At 39.6% G+C, this 13,795-nt stretch overlaps 1 protein-coding gene across 3 annotated transcripts; it reads right to left on the bottom strand.

Annotated features, from left to right (window-relative positions):
• Positions 1 to 57: 57 nt before the first annotated feature.
• Positions 58 to 12,834, bottom strand: LOC103471384 (neuronal acetylcholine receptor subunit non-alpha-2-like). Of its 3 annotated transcripts, none has more exons than XM_081611529.1 (6): positions 12,443 to 12,834; positions 11,067 to 11,215; positions 2,643 to 2,929; positions 1,154 to 2,069; positions 1,052 to 1,081; positions 58 to 970 (listed from the first exon to the last, which is right to left on the bottom strand). In XM_081611529.1, the coding sequence occupies exons 1-6, from the start codon at positions 12,504 to 12,506 to the stop codon at positions 914 to 916; spliced, it is 1,503 nt and encodes a 500-aa protein (XP_081467655.1). In that variant the 5' UTR covers positions 12,507 to 12,834; the 3' UTR covers positions 58 to 913. The 3 variants fall into 3 exon arrangements, with proteins under 3 accessions (XP_081467655.1, XP_008418569.1, XP_081467654.1); XM_008420347.3 differs by having other exon boundaries at positions 58 to 1,081; positions 2,643 to 2,752; positions 2,885 to 2,929; positions 12,443 to 12,818; XM_081611528.1 differs by having other exon boundaries at positions 58 to 1,081; positions 12,443 to 12,827.
• Between the last annotated feature and the right edge of the window lie 961 nt (positions 12,835 to 13,795).

The raw sequence follows: 13,795 nt of genomic DNA, 5'->3' as shown, positions 1-13,795 counted from the left end.
AAATTAAATACACACAAAACTGCAATGGAAAAAAAATGTCTCTATTACACATGTCAATACAGAGTAACCTTTTTATTGTTTTCTTTAAATAAAGTCTTAAATGTTGTCTATGGTGATTTTTTTTACATTATTCTTGGTGTTTAAATTTTGCTTTACCTGTTAAGTTTGTCTTAGGAAACATTTGTATGTTGTGTTCTGTTTTACCACCAGGTGGCGATATCAGCATCAAAAATTAATTTTCTTCAGGAGCTGCCAAATATCATCTCTGATTTCTTTGTTGCAGCACCTTCGTTTATAGGCTTAGATTTCACTGCATGATTTATTGAAAACAAATTGGATACAAATCTTATCAAACAGAAAAAGGGCCAAAAATGCCATTAACTACAACAACTAAAAGCTCAGCTTATTTAAAACGTTTAGTGAAATGCGTTATGCAGCAAGTCAAAACAGAACTCTTTGGGAACTTTACTTATATTTTAAATGAGTTTACTTTTAGAGAACATAAAATACAGTTAAAACAAGGGTTCTGACTTTCCACTAAGATAAAACTAAAGGTCTTGGTAGTGAACATGCATGGTAAAAAACAAACATCCAAATAGAAATTATTTGAGCAAGTGATTTAAATGCATAAATCCAGCTTTTACACTATATGCATATCTTTTATTCTGTTTTGCTCTCTAGTCCAGTTTATCAGCATTCATTCAGTCATAAAGAGTGAGCATGTGTGACCATTAAAATGCTCCATCATCGCTTTGTGAAATGTTATTTTGTGCTTGAAACATACATATAACAACATATAAATGTGGTCAGAGGACTTTATAGTCTTTGATGGTTTCTTCTTCTTGCTCACTTGTAACTTCTTATAAATTTTGGAGTGAAGACCTTCAGCTGCCAGAGAAAGAGATGGTGATGTTTACTGGTGTAGAGGCGGCTCCTCGGTTGCAGTTGGAGGAGGGACTTTCAGGAACATCTGCAAGGCAGGAGTGAAGATGAGTATGGTGCCCAGAATAGAGACGGTAAGGAAAGCCCAGAGGAAGATCCGGTCTAACACCTGGGCAACAAACTTCCAGTCTTGAACCACCTGTGAAAAACAGAAACAAGACATAAAATAGGGGAAAAGAAATAGAGTGAAATTAATGATACCTATACGCACCTCGCGGATGAAGTGCTCTTTACGGATGTGTCGGCTGATGTACCGCACTGAGTAGATGGCTTTCTCCAACATGGTGGCCCAGGCTTCTTCCTCCTTCCCATCAGAAGCTGCCTGTCCACATGCTCCGCTGTTCGTCTTACAACCTCCCCTCCGACTTCCAGAGCGAGGCTTCAGTTCAGGACTTTCCGGAGCCAGTTCCGGGTAGTGGTACCGGTCCGTGTGTCCTCGCATGCACAGCAGTCTGGGCAGTTTCTGCAGGAAGAGACTGCGAACCCATGGCGACATTGGGTGATAGGTGGCCGAGGAGCGGTGGTGCACATTGATGACAAAGACGGTGACGATAATCGAAAGGGTGACGAAGATCATGATGAAGAGCAAATATTCTCCGATGAGAGGGATTACTTTGGAGGAGGAGGGGATGATCTCCTCTATGACCAAAAGGAACACAGTGAGGGACACTAGGACAGATGTGGAGAGTGACAGCTTCTCTCCTTCATCAGAGGGAAGGTAAAACACAAGGACAGTAAGAAAGGACAAACCCAAACAGGGAATGATGAGAAAGAGCGTGTAGAACAGTGGCAATCTCTTCAGGATGAAGGAGTAGGTGATAAACGGGTAGGAGTACAAGCCATCCTTCCTGTTTCCTTTGGCTCCAGTAGCACTGAGAATCTCCCACTCTCCATTGTCAAAGAAGTCTTTCCGATCAACGTGGTTGTCCATCAGGACCAGGTCCACCATGTTGCCATCGTAGGTCCACGACCCAAACTTCATGGAGCAGTTCTGCCGGTCAAAGGGGAAGAAGGTGACGTCCATGGTGCAGGCAGACTTGTAACTGGCGGGTGGCGTCCAGGTGATGGCACCGTTGTGCTTTACAATGGCTTTGGTCATCAGGGAGCCCTCGAAGCGTCCATCAGCGCTGAAGAAACGTAAAGTCAAAATTAGGAATGGTTCATTTTTCCAACAAAATTACAGTACGTTGTTTTATTTATGTTAGTGGTTAAACCTCCATCCTATTTTATTTTTCATCAATGCAATAAATTAAAATAGAGAAGTGAAAACTGAATGCAATCATGGCATGCTATTCAATGTCACAACAATGTTTTGTACATTTTAAATAAAATAAGCATCATATACATATTTTTAGTGTGCTTTCCATACTGATATGGAATCCAAGAATTAAACTCACAGGAGGTTTAAACTAAAACCTCCTTTCATTAACTTCTTGGAGCATATATCTGTTCTGCAGTGGTGGTAATAGCTTAAGCACAAGAAGGAATGAGATTTTATTTTTGCTGCATTACTTTTATACAAACACTCTACGTCATATTTGGCGTTTCATCTTCAATAATCAATTACGATGTGATTTGCTGGTGCTGGCGTAAACCTGCTGTATCATTCAGTTACCACCAGGTGGGGCTGAAGGGTACAGAAAGGGTTGCACAAATAGTGGGAACAGTGAGATGGTGTGAGGGATTTTTGTACGTCTTACTTCTCGTATAGGACAATGTCTGGGAGCCAGATATTTTCTGAGGGAACTCGGATGGAGGTGATTCCACCAAATTTATCTGGACTCCATCGCAGCTTGTAATCAATCCACTCCTGGTCAAGATAGACACAAAATACATCATAACTCTGGGAACCTTGCAGAACATTACACAACTCTGATAACTGATCGTTTATTTCAGGAGGGTAAACGGTGGGTAAATTCATGATGAAATTAGCAGGGCTTACCTGAGTCAACCAAACGTTTGTTGTCATAAGCTGGTTTTTCTCATCCTAAAATATAGGGGGAAAAAACAAGCAAAAAAAATCTAAATATCTACTCACGAGAAAAAAACTATGAAAATGGTAAAAGGCTAAGTAAGAGAGGGCTAATGGAATAAGATGCAACATATAAAAATACCATATTTTTTAACTGCAATAAGTAAAAACAACAGTTAAGTAACACTAAAAGTGATTATTTTATTTGTTTATTTATGTGACACATTCAGATGATGTGCGAAATTATTCATTATATTTTACAGATCTGAAGAAAACATAGGACATTTGCAGAGCTTGGAAAATTTGTCTAATTTCATATGTACATCTTATATTATTTTTTTAATAAATCTAAATAACATATTGGATTTTGCATTAACATAGTGAAACTGTCAAAAAAAAACACCTCTTTATCCTTTCAGGATATAGATCCATGTCAGGTATTTGTGCATATTTAGTTTATTGATCTAGCTACAACTTTTTTTCTACATACTTATTTATGCACTTTGTTGTTGTCCCCTGTTCAACTATTTTTGTTGCGTAAAAGAAATCACTTCTTTTCTGGAAAAGAACCTAATTAACTAAAGCATATTAGCCGTGGACCAAACCAACCCAGTGCAAATAGTAAACAAAGGACATCAGGAAATAACATGTCGGATGTAGCTAACTTGTTTTCACATCAGCAAAGGCAGGTTTAGACGAAGGAGAAAGGTTGTGGAGGGATAAGTGTTGCATTTGAAGGAGATGTATCCAAACCTGCAGCAGATCATCCAGTCCAAGCCTCAGCTGTCAAAGTGGGTTGGATGTTTTGGTGATCACACAGACCAGATGTGAACCATAATCTAATACTGAGCCATGCAGCAGCCCAGGGAGACTCTGGGGACATAAACAGTGAAGCAAAGCTGCAGTGTTTACTGTTGGCTCTCCTGCCATTTCTCTCTCCAAGCCCGGTTCAGCAGCCGAAGAGCCTTGAGAGGTTTTATTCACTCATAGCTGTTTCCGGTGCAAAGACCAAGAATAGTAAGCTATATTTAAAATGATTTAGATAAATATTTCAAGCAAAGAAGAGTGCTTCCTCCATCAGCATTCCCAGTTTTTTTTCTTCTGAAACACCTAAATCATCTCAACCTATCACAGATAGAAGCTAAAATATTTAAAGAACACCACAGTAAGTAGCATTTATTTTAAAACCAGGTAGAGCTTCAATGGTCTGTTTGAATTCAGCTCCCCAGGTAGAGTTATTGTTGAAACAAAAGGTCAAAGATTTTGTGGAGGATCCTCCATCTTTTCCTAAGTGTTAGTATTTAAGTGTTTCATATAATATATTTAGAATTTCACTTTTTCTTTGGTGGTGGTTATTGCATTAGGTTGTTTACTAATTTGGGTGCACACAGTTAGTAAACGCCTTATGTTTATTTAAGATCATTAATATTTTGTTTTGCTGAGTTTAAGGACTGGCTGGCAGAAGGGGGTTGGCTCAAAAGAAAACCAGGAAGTGGAACAATCCATCAGGCTGCTGGAAGCAGGGGACTTGTTTCACATCAATCTGCCTCTCTCCACTAATAGCATAGCCTCTCTCCACTAATCGCATAATTGCTAAAACCTTTTTGGTATTAGTTTATTTTGGTTTTTATAGTTGTGATAAAGTTAAAATGTTTAGTTTAAATTAGTCATTTATGTTTATACATTATTTGTCTTTGTCTCCTTCCCTACCCCTCCTCGTTTGTGTAGGCTAGCCTGTTTGTATAAATCCCTCTGTGTGTTCATTGTTAAGTGAGTCTTTTGGTTTGTTATCTTGAGTTATGTTGCCTCAGTTGATTTCTTTTGGGCCCATTTTGTTACATTTTTTTAGATTTGTTGTTGAACCTTTTTGTTAAGATATTCTTTGGAAAAAATAAATAGAAAATATTTTTTTATATATGCCTTTGTCCTTTTGTTTTACTGGTCGGACCATCACAGTTGGTGTCAGAAGTGGGATCCACCAGTTAAGGACAAAGGTATATTCGCAAATTTTTTTTTTTTTTTTTTTTTTTTTTTTGGAACCAAAAAGAAGAAGAAAAAGACCTAAACCATGAAAGGAGCCAGAAGTGGTAAAGGCAAGTCGACTCCATCAGATAAGGAAGCACAAACGGAGCATGAGGAGTGTGGTGCAACTTGTGAAGCTTGTGAAGAGGATGAAGAGGGGAGAGAGCCAACCATATCCGACTTGGCGGGGATCCTTCAGGCCCACATCGGACAGCAGAAAGCTCGAGAGGAACAGTGGGAGAAAGAGATGGCACGTCAAGATCACAGGTTTAAGGCTTTCCAACATCAGTTCATTTTATTTCAAGAGGAGTTTCAGGCCCAGTCTTCTGAGCACCTGAGGCCTTTTGTGCAAGACCACGCCCCTTCCTCTGCAGGCTCGAGGCCTCATGATGTAGATAGTTCACCACCAGAACCTGCACTGTCTGCTGTTACGCCAGGTGACTCAGTTTCTACACGTTCTTATAAAGAACCAAAACTGCAAAAGCTAAGTGAAGATGATGACATTGAGCATTTCCTTATAACTTTTGAAAGGATAGCATGTGCTTGTAGATGGCCAAAAAGCGACTGGGCATTTAATTTGATTCCACTCTTAACTGGTAAAGCCAGGAGTGCATATGTACATATGGATGTGGATGAATCAATGAACTATGATAATGTGAAAGCGGCTATTTTACAGAAATATGAAATTAACAGCGAGACTTATCGTCAGAGGTTCCGCTCCCTTCATGTGGAGCCAAATGAGTCCCCCAAGGAGCTCTATGTGAGACTTAAAGAACTGTATGGCAAATGGGTTCAGCCCCGAGGTAAGACTGTTGAAGAGATAAATGACGTCATAATTCTTGAACAGTATTTCCGAATGTTGTCTCCAGAACTCCAAGTTTGGATTAAGGAGCGAAACCCAAAAGATGCAGCAGAGGCGGTTTCCCTGGCAGATGCCTTTGTGGCTGCTCGTAGGAAAACCCAATCATGGGCTTTTAGAGCTGCAAAAAGGGAGTTTATGCCGATTCCAGGTAACACCAGTCATACTGGAAATTTGAGTAAGCAGTCTGGAAAAGAAAAATGTTTTTCCCCCAGTCAAACAAAACCTGTGAAAAAACTTATCTGCTATTTATGTGGGCAGGAGGGCCACACAAAGCCTATGTGTCCTCAAAATCCTGCGAAACTCTCTCAGATGTGTTTTGTACCCAGAGAGAGCCATGTATTAAACAGACAAAACCGGCCACTGATGAAGACCACTGTGGAGATAGATGGGCAGAAGGTCAAAGCTCTGATTGACACAGGAAGCACCCAGTCACTGGTACACCGCAGGTATGTCCCACCACATAGTATTTGCACCTCTGAAACGATACCCATCTGCTGTGTTCATGGGGATGAAAAACAATATCCAACAGCAGACATTTACATGAGAGTGCAAGGCCATGTTTACCTGTTAAATGTGGGTGTTATGGATAAATTACCTTTTCCTGTTGTCCTAGGAAATGATCTTCCAGTTCTCACTGACCTCATAAATGCTTCTAAAATGTGCAATGTTGTGCTGACACGATCCCAGGCAAAGACCTCAGGTGTAGATGAGCCCAGCTTAAAAGCCTTGCCATTCTATGAGGCTGAGATTGAAGGGTGTCGTACTAAAGATCGTAAGTCTCGTGCACAACGCAAGCATGAAAAATTCAAACATACCACAGCCTCTCCTGTGTTACCTGAACCTGAGGTACAGCTAGACTTCGAAATTCCTGATAATATTGGTGAGCTGCAGCACCAGGATAGATGTCTGGCTGACCTTATGAAGAAAGTTGAAGAAGGTGAAACTGCAGAGGAATTTTACATGCAAAATGGCATCCTCTATAGGAGACATGGAGAATTACAGCAGCTTGTGTTACCCAGAAAAGTCAGAGAAACAGTATTGACTTTGGGCCATACAATTCCCTGGGCTGGCCACCTGGGGAAACATAAAACGATAGCCCGAATCCAACGGTGTTTCTACTGGCCTGGATTACACAAAGATGTTGCCAGTTTTTGCAGGAGTTGTCCTCAATGTCAAAAAACATCCACCAGATTTGCAACGAGAGCGCCTCTTCAGCCTCTTCCTATTATAAATACACCATTTGAACGTTTGGGCATGGATGTTGTGGGTCCAGTGGAGAAGAGCAAATCAGGTAACCGATTTATGTTGGTTATTACTGATTATGCCACAAAGTATCCAGAAGTGTTCCCCCTGAAATCTGTTAAGGCTAAGACTGTTGCCTTGTGCCTGGTTCAGTTTTTTTCACGAGTGGGGTTTCCCAAAGAAATACTGACTGATCAAGGGACAAATTTTATGTCCAAACTGCTGAAGGATGTGTATAAACTGATTGGCATTAGGGGACTGAGAACCACCCCATATCACCCGCAAACTGATGGACTCACAGAGAGGTTTAATCAAACTCTTAAGAACATGCTTCGGAAGTTCATCAATGAAGCTGGGTCTGATTGGGATCAGTGGCTCCCTTACCTCTTGTTTGCATATCGGGAGGTACCCCAAGCCTCTACCGGGTTTTCCCCCTTTGAGTTGCTTTTTGGGCATGAGGTGAGAGGTCCACTGGCCCTTTTGAAGGAAAGGTGGGAGGGGGAGAAACCTGCAAAGGAACCTGTTAATACAATTTCTTATGTCCTCCAGATGAGAGAGAAGTTGGAAAAGATGACCTCATTGGCTCAGGAACATATGCGTGTCTCTCAACAGAAGCAAAAAACCTGGTATGATCAAACTGCTCATGTAAGGAGTTTTGAACCAGGTCAAAAGGTATTGGTACTGCTACCTACTGATGACAGCAAGTTTTTGGCTCAGTGGCAAGGTCCATATGAGATTGTTCAAAAACTGGGACCTACCACCTACAAGATCTGTACTCCAGATCAAAGACGCAGTACTAAAGTTCTTCACATTAACCTGCTAAAGGAATGGGTCTCAAGGCCTGAGGGGAAGCAAGATGTATTTTTTATCAGAAGTGTATCAGATGAGGAGGTTGAGGAACAATACCTGCCTCTACCATCAGCTTCTGCTCTTGACCTGAGTCATCTCTCCCCAGAACAGCAGTTGCAAGTGAGAGCCCTTTGTAACATCAATGTGTTTCAAGATAATCCTGGACGTACTGATTATATTGAACATGATATTCATCTGAAAGAGGATGCAGTTGTGAAACGACGGAGCTACAGAATCCCTGAGCGTCTCCTTGGCCCTTTAAAAGAAGAGATTGAATTGATGCTTTCTCTGGGCATCATTGAGACTTCTCACAGTGACTGGTGTAATCCTATTGTCCTTGTACCAAAAAAGGACGGCACCATGAGGTTCTGTATAGACTTCCGCTATTTGAACTCTGTTTCAAAGTTTGACTCGTATCCAACTCCTCGCATCGATGATTTGATTTGCTGTCTTGGAAAAGCAAAATATCTTACCACCATTGATCTCTCTAAAGGTTATTGGCAGGTTCCCCTTACCACCAGGTCTCGTGAGCTGACAGCTTTCCGGACACCTTGGGGCCTCCATCAGTTCACCGTCATGCCTTTTGGGCTTCATGGAGCACCTGCAACCTTCCAGAGACTTATGGATAAGGTACTGGGAGGTCTTTCAAATTTTGCATCTGCTTATTTAGATGATATTGTCATCTACAGTAACAGTTGGGAGGACCATATGCAACATCTTAAGGCTGTTTTTGAGTCTCTTCATGCTGCAGGTCTGACTGTTAATGCAGCTAAATGCACCCTGGCCAAGAAGGAAGTGCAATATCTTGGACATATTATTGGCAATGGAGTCATCAAACCTCAGATCCAGAAGGTTCAAGCAATTCAGTCATGTCCTCTGCCACAGACCAGGACACAGCTAAAATCCTTCCTTGGAATGTCGGGTTGGTACCATAAGTTCATTCCTAACTTTTCTGCCAGAGCTGCTGTGCTTACAGATATGACCAGTCCCAAGAAACCTAATCAGCTTCAGTGGTCAGAAGAAGCAGAGAGAGCTTTTAAGGACATCCAAGGTGCCTTGAGTGGACCTCCAACATTACACTGCCCTGACTTTGACCAGCCATTTATTTTGCAAACTGATGCATCAGGACGTGGGCTGGGTGCAGTGCTGCTTCAAGGGCCACCAGGGGGACGTCATCCAATTGCTTTTATAAGCAGAAAGCTCTACCCAAGGGAAACTCGATACTCCACTATAGAAAAGGAGTGCCTAGCTGTGAAGTGGGCCTTGGATTCACTCAAATATTATCTGTTGGGGACACGATTCGTCCTAGAAATGGATCACAAGGCTCTGAAGTGGCTTGAAAGAATGAAAGACTCAAACAGCAGAATAACTCGCTGGTACCTGGCGATGCAACCGTTCCAGTTTGATGTTCATCACATCCCTGGGAAGCTGAACTCCACTGCTGACTACCTGTCACGCTGGCCCATGGAGTTTCCAGAAGAGGGGGAGTGTGTGGAGGATCCTCCATCTTTTCCTAAGTGTTAGTATTTAAGTGTTTCATATAATATATTTAGAATTTCACTTTTTCTTTGGTGGTGGTTATTGCATTAGGTTGTTTACTAATTTGGGTGCACACAGTTAGTAAACGCCTTATGTTTATTTAAGATCATTAATATTTTGTTTTGCTGAGTTTAAGGACTGGCTGGCAGAAGGGGGTTGGCTCAAAAGAAAACCAGGAAGTGGAACAATCCATCAGGCTGCTGGAAGCAGGGGACTTGTTTCACATCAATCTGCCTCTCTCCACTAATAGCATAGCCTCTCTCCACTAATCGCATAATTGCTAAAACCTTTTTGGTATTAGTTTATTTTGGTTTTTATAGTTGTGATAAAGTTAAAATGTTTAGTTTAAATTAGTCATTTATGTTTATACATTATTTGTCTTTGTCTCCTTCCCTACCCCTCCTCGTTTGTGTAGGCTAGCCTGTTTGTATAAATCCCTCTGTGTGTTCATTGTTAAGTGAGTCTTTTGGTTTGTTATCTTGAGTTATGTTGCCTCAGTTGATTTCTTTTGGGCCCATTTTGTTACATTTTTTTAGATTTGTTGTTGAACCTTTTTGTTAAGATATTCTTTGGAAAAAATAAATAGAAAATATTTTTTTATATATGCCTTTGTCCTTTTGTTTTACTGGTCGGACCATCACAGATTTCAATTACTGTTTTCATTTGTGCTTTAATTCATTTTATTCATATATTTTTCTTGGCTAAATAAGTATTTCTTAACACATAAGTGAGTAGAACTTACCTGTAAAAAATATTCTCTTTATCAAAATCAACAATTTCTGTCCCACACAATAGTAGTTTCTTAAAATAATCACAGTGCTCATTCACATGCAAGTCAAAGTTATTTCTGCAGGCCACCCCAGTTTTCCATAAATGTCTAAGTTTGATTGTCTATTGTTGTAACACAATCAAAAATGTATTTTATTCAAATAACTAAGGTTAGCTAAAATACCCAAACATATTGCCTTAAACTGTTATCAAGTCCAATCAACCTAATTAATCACTTACACAATACAGATTATTAGCACTTGTAAAATAAGCTTGGTTTTACAGTTTGTATTACAAAACTAGAATGCTGTTAAGTTTGTCAGAGAAAGGACCAATTAAACACTGGCTTTGTACTGGAGTATGGGGTGAAAAATAATTTAGTTGAGACTTAGGATTTAAGACGCCAGATTAGACCTTTAAGAGGACTTTACAGATATGGAGTTTGATATGTATTTAAAAAAAATTTATTTTGCTATTTTGTGAAAAAAAAACCAACTTGCATAGAGTAACTTTCAATTGTTAAAAAAAAAGTTTATATATATTAACAAGTTGATTTGATGCTTGTGTGAATATTTTTGCTTCAATTAAAACTACATTCCTGTGTGAAATTATCATAATTATTCCATGAAAATAAATTAAAGTATTGGAGTTAAATCATTTTTGATACAGGTAATTTTAAACCAGTATTGGACACTAACCAATGTTTTTCTTCATTTCACATTCTTGAAGATTAATTTGGAAAACATCCAGAATGTTAGAAACGTTCCTTTTTTTTCCACTTTAGATTAGACTGAGATAAAAATTAATGAGCTGCTTAAATGTAAGAGGATGCAAACAAACAATGTGTTCATATAGTTGGAGTCATCTCACCACATCAACCAGCTGAGAGATCTTGAGTCCAAAGCGAACTTTGACGGTGTCGTTGGCTCGCTGGATAGGCCTGACACAGCGCTGATATCCCCGGAAAAGGTCCTTAAGCAGAGCGTCCTCCATCTCTGCAAACTTACTGGGAGAGGAAGCTAAAACAAAGAAAATATTGATATGCTTTTCAACTATCTTGAAAAAGGGAGTTTTTACTATCTTACAAGCCTCTGAACTTGAGAGGTGGATGCATGTTAAATGTCGCATCCAGATTTTGCAGAAATCCAAATTAACTTTACCTCGTGATGCTTTCCCAGTGTGACACGAAAGAGCTTTTAACAAAATCTCCACAAATGTGAAGAACACGGAGATGCAATGGCATGTTTACAGATATGATTTCTCTAGAAGTGTTTATAAACTGAAGTTCAAGGAAATCAGAGTAAACATGTTTGCTGGAATACATTAGGCAAGTAAAACTGTGCATAATGTATGAGGATAATATAACTGTGTCCATAAAATGGATAGTCAGCATATCGGTCAGTAATAGTAGGTCTCTGGAGGAACAGAATCTGTAACACTGATATGAGTCGGCTCTAACATCCGACACAGGAGAAAAGAGAGGGAGGTAAATGGAAATCCTAAGGAGAAGATGGAGCATTTTCACCTTTCACTGGCTTGCATCTAACTTTCGTCATCTGATGGCGCTTATGAGTAAATATCTATCAGATCTAAACTGTGTGGCATTTATTCCCATGAGCACATGCTGCACATTCGAGGGCAGCTGCAGGAGGCGCTGACACTGAAATTGGACTCTTTTGTTCTTGTTTAACTGATGAACAAACAACTTTAACAGAGGTCATCATAATGCTGTGCAGTGCTGTTTTGAAGCGAACCACATGCAGGATGCAGCAAAGATTGGCAATACAAACTTTAACAAATATTTCAAATACATACAATCTATTTTTTTTTTTCAGCTGAAAGTACACATTGGTTATTTCTGTTGCATTTTTTTTATTCTTTAACACTTTTACTTCAAAGTCACCATTATATTTTTATAACCATTTATCCAAAAAAAAAAAAAAAGAAAAACGATTAATTTCAGTGCTTTAAAATAACTGCGATTAAAGTTACATTTTCAACTTTCTGATAGCCTTGAAAACAAAAGCTGTTATAAGTAAACTGCTTTTTTGTTATATGTCTGTAATTTTAAAATTGTCACTTTCCTGTAAGATTGTGAGAACTTCGGTGCACCTGTCTCGGAGGATCTTTGCCATGACGCTTAAAATAAATAAATAAATAAATAAATACTATTTTCTTTTTACATGAGGCAATAACCTGGCTAACACTGAAACAAGCACAAACACTGACATAAAGAGTTTCCTCACCGGCACCGTGGCACACAGGACACACCGCCAGGAGAAGCAGGAGGAGGCGGACCACCAACTTCATCTTGTTTCCCAATCCAGTCCTCTGTTGTTGCTGTTATTACTATGTCCCGTTAAGCGGAGGACAATGACTCGCCGAGGTTCCCATCAGCAGCGTGCGTAAAATCTCCTTTAGTTATCCAGCGGGCAGAGGCCCGGCTTGATTGTGCGTGTGCCTGTTTATTGCAACTCCTATCGAGGCGTTATAGGAAGCGGCACAGCGGGAAGTCTCTCTGGATGGGGAGGAGGAAGAGGAGGAGGAGGAGGGAAAAGAGGGAGGAGGGCGAGTGGTGCAGAGATGTGGAGCTTTAAAATGTCCTCTAAACCGCGGGACTCCGGAAGGCTGTATAGGGGATAATTTTAGCCTTTTAAAAATACAAACAAAAATCTAACAAAAAATTATATATATATATATATATAAAAAAAAAAAACAGGCGTGTTAGTGTGGTCGGGAATCTGTACGATGCTCGATTTGTACACGTTCACAAGTCAAAGCGTATAAAGGATTGATATTTATAGCCTTCCTGAAAACTTTAGTGACTAATGTTCTGTACTACATTGATGACCTCAGCAAAAACAAATAAGAGTCATAGGCCAAGTTCACAACACTTGCAACTTAATATTTTTGGCTTTTTCCACACAGAAACATTTACAAAGATATATTCTTACCAGAAATCAGTTCACATGCCTGACTTGCGGTTCCTGATATGGCATTTCGTTCAGGGCATCATGGACTGAGGGGCGCCACAAGGAAAAACTAAAAAACTGCTGAACTGAACACGTATGGTGTGCAAGATGAAAGTACTGTAAGACAATATAATAATACATCTCTTCAGCTACATCACATGGAGTCTGATTTGCATATTATGATTTGGTATTAAATTAAAGGTCTATTTAATTTGTTTAAAATCTTGCTAAATACTCTAATAATATGTTTTACTTGTCCCTAGTCCCTAGTGGGGTCAGGAGGAGACGAGGATGTAAAGAAAATGGATGGATGGATTTACTCAAACTAATCCAATGTCACATAGATGGTTATGAACTAATGATTACTTAATACACAACCTGGATATTCTTAAAATGTTCATCCTACTTGTGAAACTATAATAAAGATGAAATGCAATTGTTAATTTCAATTCTTTATTCAAATTAGAAACAATTCAGAAAATAAAAATATCTAGATCAGTCAATCACAAGAGATTCTTGTTTGTAAGTTGGTTAAAGTTTGTTTTTAATTTATTCTCTTTTCTTTGTCTGAGGGGCGGGCATGACTTTGGGTGGGTGTGTGGCAGCAGAAGAAGGGGCTCGCTCGGG

The sequence above is a fragment of the Poecilia reticulata genome, chromosome 10 (assembly GCF_904066995.2).
Source record: "Poecilia reticulata chromosome 10, P_reticulata-male-v2, whole genome shotgun sequence".
Classification (NCBI taxonomy): domain Eukaryota; kingdom Metazoa; phylum Chordata; class Actinopteri; order Cyprinodontiformes; family Poeciliidae; genus Poecilia; species Poecilia reticulata.
This window is presented reverse-complemented; position numbering and strand designations above follow the sequence as displayed.